This window comes from Berghia stephanieae, chromosome 8 (genome assembly GCF_034508935.2).
Source record: "Berghia stephanieae isolate SIO BIC M18660-M18661 chromosome 8, UCSD_Bste_1.3, whole genome shotgun sequence".
NCBI lineage: Eukaryota > Metazoa > Mollusca > Gastropoda > Nudibranchia > Aeolidiidae > Berghia > Berghia stephanieae.
The window spans coordinates 42,006,746-42,014,245 of record NC_088367.1 but is presented as its reverse complement, the minus strand read 5'-3'; the positions used below and the strand labels follow the sequence as shown (position 1 = coordinate 42,014,245).

The 7,500-nt window shown below is 38.5% G+C and overlaps 1 protein-coding gene across 1 annotated transcript in view; it reads left to right on the top strand.

Moving 5' to 3' along the window:
• Positions 1-7,500, top strand: part of LOC144978706 (uncharacterized) — a 66,870-nt gene that overhangs the window by 41,707 nt on the left and 17,663 nt on the right. Inside the window, exons 7-9 of the mRNA XM_078925126.1 lie at positions 3,612-3,727; positions 5,604-5,676; positions 6,110-6,271. Of these exons, the coding sequence (XP_078781252.1) occupies positions 3,612-3,727; positions 5,604-5,676; positions 6,110-6,271 (351 nt within the window). The remainder of the gene's footprint in view (positions 1-3,611; positions 3,728-5,603; positions 5,677-6,109; positions 6,272-7,500) is intronic.

Here is a 7,500-nt window from a genome sequence, read left to right as displayed (position 1 = left end):
TCTCTCCACTTGTGAAGCGAGTGCTCTAACAACTGAGTTATTTGCTATATTGAAGTTAATAATAATAATAATAATAATAATAATAATAATAATAATAATAATAATAATAATAATAATAATAATGATAATAATATAATAATAATAATAATAATAATAATAATAATAATAATAATAATAATAATAATAAATAATAATAATAATAATAATAATAGTAATAAGCATAATAATAATAATAAATAAATAAGCATAAGCATATTTCTATAGCGCCTTTCGTCTAAACCTCAAAGCGCTTTTAAAAAAAGGACATTGTTTACCCAGCTAACTATAGAAAATATATTGCAAGTCCAAATCAACCAAACTATCAAAACAATTAAGAGCATATTATAACAGGCATCAAGAACATCATCAATACAAAAGTCACATACAATACATTTAAAAGTATGAATCTTTCGCCTTTTTGTACTCTATAAATCATAAGAATAAACCTTTATCCATAATGTTTTTATCTTTTAAGAAGACATTACAACAGGAAACAATCTTTGATCCTCAATATATTATGATATATTAGCAGTGATAAGCAAAGGTTATGATGCACATAAATTCATATGTTATTTGCTGATAAAATTGTCTGTTATTTATTTCAAAATATCACATATCAAAGAATGAAACGTACAATTATAAGTTATAGACGTATATAGATATATCTAGATAGATAGTAAGAATTACGCTAAAGTTATAAATCAACAGAACGAGTCTGTCGATAGCCTATCTATTATGGCATAATAGAACAATACCATTTTATCTTAATAAATCACAATAGCATTTTATCCTACTAAACTACAATAGTTTTTATCTTAATGATACAGCACTTTATTTTATCTTAATAAATCACAATAGCAGCTTATCTTACTTAATGCTAAAGCACTTCATTTCATCTTAATGAAGCATAAGAGCATTTTATCTTTCGAAAGCATAATAGCATTTTGTCTTAATAGTATAGCAAAATTCCAATTCATCTCAATAGAGCGCAATTGCATTTTATCTTGACGAAGCACAATAGAACTAAACCTTGATAAAGCACAATAGCATTCTATCTTAATAATAGAGAAAATAGAAATTTATCTCAATGGAGCACAATAGCATTTTGTCTTAATAATATAGAAAATACAAATTTATTTCAATAGAGCGCGATAGCATTTTATCTTGACAAAGCACAAAAGCACTAAATTTTGATAAAGCGCAATATATTATTTTTATAAAGAACATGACCATTTAACCCGTTAACTGCTGTACGCTGGAAAGACGCCTTTTAAAAATTGGCCAGAAAACTCGTTCTTTAAATATCGATCGATTTAAATTACTCTCATCTTGGTAAAAACTCTCAAACCTGGGATTTGACGGAAGACCTCGCGAGGTCCCAGGTTTGAGATTTTTTCCCAAGATGAGAGTCATTTAAATCGATCAATATTTGAAGATCGAGTTTTCTGGCCAAATTTTAAAATATGGGTTTTTCCAAATAACGGCAGTTAACTGGTTAATTTCGACGAGTACTTTTGGAAGGTCTCGCAACCCAAATTATTATGGGCTTATTGTTGTAATGTAAAAAAAACAAACTCCTCTCAAACCAACACAAAATATTGTCCATTTCAACAATGTTAAATCAGGCCCATAATTGTGTTCGGTTATCAGACCTGTTAATATATGCATCTTGGTCAATATCTATAAGTAATGACCCATCTTATGTTCCCGACGAATTTTTGTGGTCGGTTAAGTAATTTTGCGTAGGTCTTAATACCCATTCATAATGGTACACACGTTACAGCCATTGGTAGGTCTCACCTTGAACGAGACAGGAATTCCCTGCAAGGCATTCGTTCCTTGCCATGCAAACCTTTGCAAAATAACTGAGCTTAAGCTCCTTACCCCACACAATCAGTCGGTAAATCAGCTCAGATGTCCCACAATCTCAGATCAGAACAATTCGCTACGCCATAATAGTCCGACCTGATGTGACAGCAAATTAACTCTTGTCGTGCTAAGGCTAACGATTTGTGGACGCGTCCTAAAACCCACGTGAGCCGTCTTAATAAATTGTGTCTGTGGGACTGGGCCGTCTTGTGGTACGACACGACACTCGCCTTCGGGGCCGGTCGATCCCAAGCTCGAGTTCCGGTCTTGGCAGCGCAAAGTATGTGCGGCTATGTGGTCTAGTGGTATGACACTCGCTTTCGGATCGGAAGGTCCTAGGTTCGAGCCTCGCGCTCGACGCATAGTTGAGTCCTTGGAAAAGACTCATTACTCACGTTCTCTCACCGTACTCAGGTGTATAATGAGTACCTGGCCGTTAACAGCGTTGTCTCTGTCCGAAAAATTGTAATATCGCCTAATAGGCGTATGTCCCGTCCTACATGTTAAATGTTGCTGTTGTCAAGGGACTCCCTGTAAAGCGCTTTGAGCACATTTAGTGGATATTGCGCTATATAAAAAAACTCGAAAGTTCGAAAGTAAAGTCATTTGAAAAGACGCTTTACTCATTATATTTCCTCAACCACACTTGGTTGTATAATGAATACATGGCCGGTAATAACTGCATATAGGCTTCATGTCAAGTCTTACAAGGGTTACGTGTTTTGAGTACATTTTAGTGGTTATTGCCCTACAAGGGTAACGTGTTGCTGTTGACTTGGGACGCTTGTAAAGCGCTTTGAGTACATTTCAGTGGTTATATTGCCCTACATAAAAGCTCGAGCTCAAAAACCTGAAACTCAAGGCGGGCAGCGTGGCTCAGTGTCTTTGCTTTGTACCCGAAAGGTACCGTATTCGATCACCCGCCATTGCGCTGTGTGGCCTTGAGCAAGTCCTAGCTTTAAGTGCGACGCTGCACTGCGTCTAACACCTGAGTTATTCCAGTCTTCCCTTAGAATAGACCATGGAGACAAACTTCTCTATTGGATGAATAAAGGGAATTTTATTATTTATCATATTTTTAAAAAAATGAAAATGGTCTGAAGATGTTTACTTCATGCAGCATAGTGGTCCTTGGTCAATGAGGCTTAAAAGTGAATGCTTATAATTTGTGACGCTGTTCGTATTGAGTTGTTTCATATAATTTTGTCTCATTGGGTTTGTCCTTAGGTTTGTTATTTTTGTTTTTGGTTGTCGTTGATGTTGTCTAAAACGAATCCGAAGGTTGACTGAAGTGAAGAATGTATCAATAAAGATGAGAGAAGATAGAGTGAAATGGTTCGGACATGTAAAAAGACGAGAGAGGGAGTACGTGGGAAGGAAAGTATTGCACTTACAATAAGCGGGAAGAGGAAAACGGGACGATAAAAGACTAGATGGTTGGATAGGATAAAGGACGATATGAAAGAACTGGCATGGAGGAAGATGATGCTATGAACCGAGATGCATGGAGATGTGGCATTCATTATGGCAAACCTGCAAATTGCGGGATAAGCTCATCATCATCATCATCATCATCATCATCATCATCATCATCATCATCATCATCATCATTGCCGCCATCCCACTTATTAAATATCTTTTCTCTCATCCTCTTAACCCCCTCCCTCTCCCCATCCCCCTTCCTCCTGTTCTTTCTAAACCAGATGTGTGGTCGCACCATCGCTCCATTAAAGCTGATGCACCGTATCAAACACATGAAGGGGACATTTGAAGAAAAGGGACGAATACAGCTCTACGAATTCTTCAATCTAATTCTGTGGTCAGTTGTTTTTGCTATCATTTAACCAGTTAACTACCGTTCCCAGGAAACACATGTATTTAAAGATTTGGCCAGAAAACTCGTCATTCAAATATCGATATATTTCAATCTAGTTTTCTGGCCAAATGTTTAAATACATGTTATTTTCCAGAGTACGACAGTTAACTGCTTAAAACCACACTACTCATAAGGCCAAATAGCTCCACCCCTAGCTGATTTTTTTCTCCCCCCCCCCCACCCCGTCGTCCACACAACAATAATTGGGAAGCTGGGTTTGTTAGACATGGAGGAAAGTATTTGGCAATAGCGTATTATCAATGGAGAGCTAACAATTGCTAATGTCCTTTAACGAAACAGAAACCGGAATACATTTTTGAACCATAGGCTACCGGCTATACAAGACCCCTTTAGTCAACAACAAAAAAAAATAGATAAAAAAAAAAATAAAAAATTGAGCTTTTATATAGCGCAATATCCACTAAAATGTGCTCAAAGCGCCTTAAAAGGGGTCCCTGGTCAACAGCAACATGTAACATGTAGGACGGGACATGACGCCTGTCAGTTAACGGCCAGGTACTCATTTTACACCTGAGTACGGTGAGAGAATGTGAGTAAAGAGCCTTTTCCCAGGACTCAACTATGCGCCGAGGGAGGCTCGAACCCAGGACCTTCCGATCCGAAAGCGAGTGTCATACCACTAGACCACATAGCCGCACAAAACAATACCCCCTTCCGCTGGGCATCGTTAGAGACCGTCGCCTAGGCTTTCCATGAGGGAATCACCCATGTTGTCCTAAGTGAGCAAACTAGGGGTTAATAATATTTCCCAATGAAAAACAAAACAAAAATACCCGAAGCGGGGCTCGAACCCGGAATCTTCTGTGTCACAGTGCAGTTCCTTAACCACATGACCACCTCGTCCCCGCCCCCCCCCCCCCAACCACCACCACCCTTCCCCGTCACCTTCTTTGACAGCTTAAATAAAGAAAAAAAGATGGAAGGGGGGGGGGGTGTCTAGAAATGTCAATCTTTCTTCCTATGCCAGATTTACAGTCTCAAAGACAGCTTTGTATAATTGAAGAAATATAGTTGAATTCGTAAAAGAAAAACTCATTCGAAAACACCAATCATCCTGTTAGCTTGATTAAGACGGTCATGGATATGAACACATCAAGTGTTTAGTTCTCATTCAAATATCACACCAAAACATCTTTTTCTGTGTCCGTGACAGATAGTAATAATTAGTATCAACTGGCTCCATGTAGTAACCTTAAGAAGAATTTTCTCTACCAATGTAAGACTTTGTGCGGCTATGTAGTCTTATGGTGGAGCCGGATTGGAAGGTTCTGTGTTCGAGCATCGCTCGGCGCATAGTTGAGTCCTTGGAAAAGGCTCTTTACTCACATTCTCGCACCGTACTCAGGTGTAAAATGAGAACCTGGCCATTAACAGCGTTGTCTCTGTCCGAAAAAAATTGCAATATCACCTAACAGGCGTCATGTCTCGTTCTACATGTTAGTGTTGATGTTGACCAGGGACCATTTGTAAAGCACTTTGAGCACGTTTAGTGGATGGTGCACTATAGATAGAATGCGCTTGGCCAAGGAGTTCACAACATTGCCATCCGGAAGTATCACGGACCAACACACAAACTCTGTGTAACCATGAACTTTTATAGTCTGGTTAATACAGTTTAGTGAGAACAACTCACAAACGCGGATGGCAAAAACAATAACAAAGGCCCGAGTGACGTCATCTGCATACTATCTATATAAAAGGTTAAGTAAAAAAATCGTGTATCTAAATTTGGTTGTTCACTTCAAAGAGAATCGTGCTTTAAAATGCTTGCCTATTATTTGAATTTTTTTGTGTACAGGTGCGATGTCTATACATCATACAAACCAGAAGATATGGAAACTTCTTCAGGGAAAGAGGAAGAATTATTCAGGGTGAGTATGTTTGGCCGGGGCCTTTGTCTAAAATATGACCAGAAAATTTCACATAATGGAAATTGATAAATTTGAATATACAGTCGCTAAAATCTTACGGATAACAAAACACCTACATAACATTGGACCAAAAGGTGAGTTAAAACAACAACAACAACAACACCAGCAACAATGAAATAAATAAATAAGTTAGATGTATAGATATATAAAGAAGAAAAAAGAGAAAGGACGCCCCCCCCCCCTAAAAAATTCAAGACGTATCAAAATGCGGGCTCTTTTGTTGTTGTTGTTGTTGTTGTTGTTGTTGTTGTTGTTGTTGTTGTTCACCTTATAGAAGTCCGACAGAGTGTTTTTGAACATTTATTTATTTGAAACCTTTTTCTATTCTATTTTATTTTCTCTATCGACGTTTTCTATTCGCCCATCCTTTCAGGTTGTTGACTTCCAACGCCTACTGACCCACCACGACGAGCGAATGGCAAGAAATCTTGACGCGACCTACCTCAAGGAGGAATGGGACTTTGGTATGGAGTTTTTGGGCCCCAAGGAGCTCTTCAAGGAACCCGTGGTCAACACAGATGCAAGGTTGGCACAGGTATGGTTTGATTAGAGTTATTGTTTTTTTTATGTTTTTAAGGGTTTTACGGCGCTTGCAATACATTAAGGTCATATCAGCGCCAGTAAAAAGGAAGAGAATGGGACAGTAAAAATTTCTAGAATTACAATTAAAGCACAAAAGAAAAGGTGAGACAAAGGGGAATTGGGAACAAATAGGGATCAGATGTAGATTCCAAGAGCACACCGTCAAAGTTTGAGATCACCTAAAAGTCTCACTCAGACACAAGCACAGATCCCACTAAGAGGAACACACTCAAATGTTTACAAATCATATGTGAAAATGAAAAGAGTAACAGTACATAACAGAGAGATGATTTACAGGGAAAAAATATCTCCCAAAACTATAACTATACATTTGACTGTTTCCCTCTCAGCCAAGGATTCCGACCAAAGTCAGGACAAAACCAAGCAATCTCATTCCAAGACAAAGACAGAAAGCAATTGGAAAACAGATAAGAGGGGATAGAAGACACAGAAAGTACCTCCCTGCCCGCTATGGGAGGTAGGAACCCCACCCAGTGATTAGAGTTAACTTCCCGTTGTTGCCAAGCACAGATTTTTCTTTCCTTCTTTTTCTTGATGGTTAAGACTGAATTTTAGTTAATTTGTAAAATTTTGGAAGTCCCGATAGCTCAGTTGGTAGAGCACTCGTTTCACAAGCAAAGGGACCGAGATCGATCTTGGGTGAAGAAGTTGAGATTATTTATCCAACTCCCTGTTCATCCGGAAATGATTAGGTAGTCGGGTCTTTTAGATCCAGCGGAAAGTACTTTGCGATTGACTAGCGGCCTTTGAAATGGCAGCAAACAATTGCGATTGGCCATTTAATGCTATAGAAACCGGAATAAACTCCATGGGTCAATGGCTAATGATTACTACTTAGTACTTCTCTCTCTCTTTCTCTTTCTCTTTCTCTCTCTCTCTTTCTCTTTCTCTTTCTCTCTCTCTCTTTCTCTCTCTCTCTTTCTCTCTCTCTCTCCCTCTCTCTCTCTTTCTCTTTCGCTCTCTCTCTTTCTCTCTCTCTCTCTTTCTCTCTCTCTCTCCTCTCCTCTCTCTCTCTCTCTCTCTCTCTCTCTCTCTCTCTCTCTCTCATCTTTGTCATGTAAAGGTCGCGGACATAGGGATACCAACTTCATATACTTTGTCCCGGTGCAGCTTTACTGGCCTTGTTTACGTCTGTCTGTCAATTTGCCCCTCCCTCTGTAT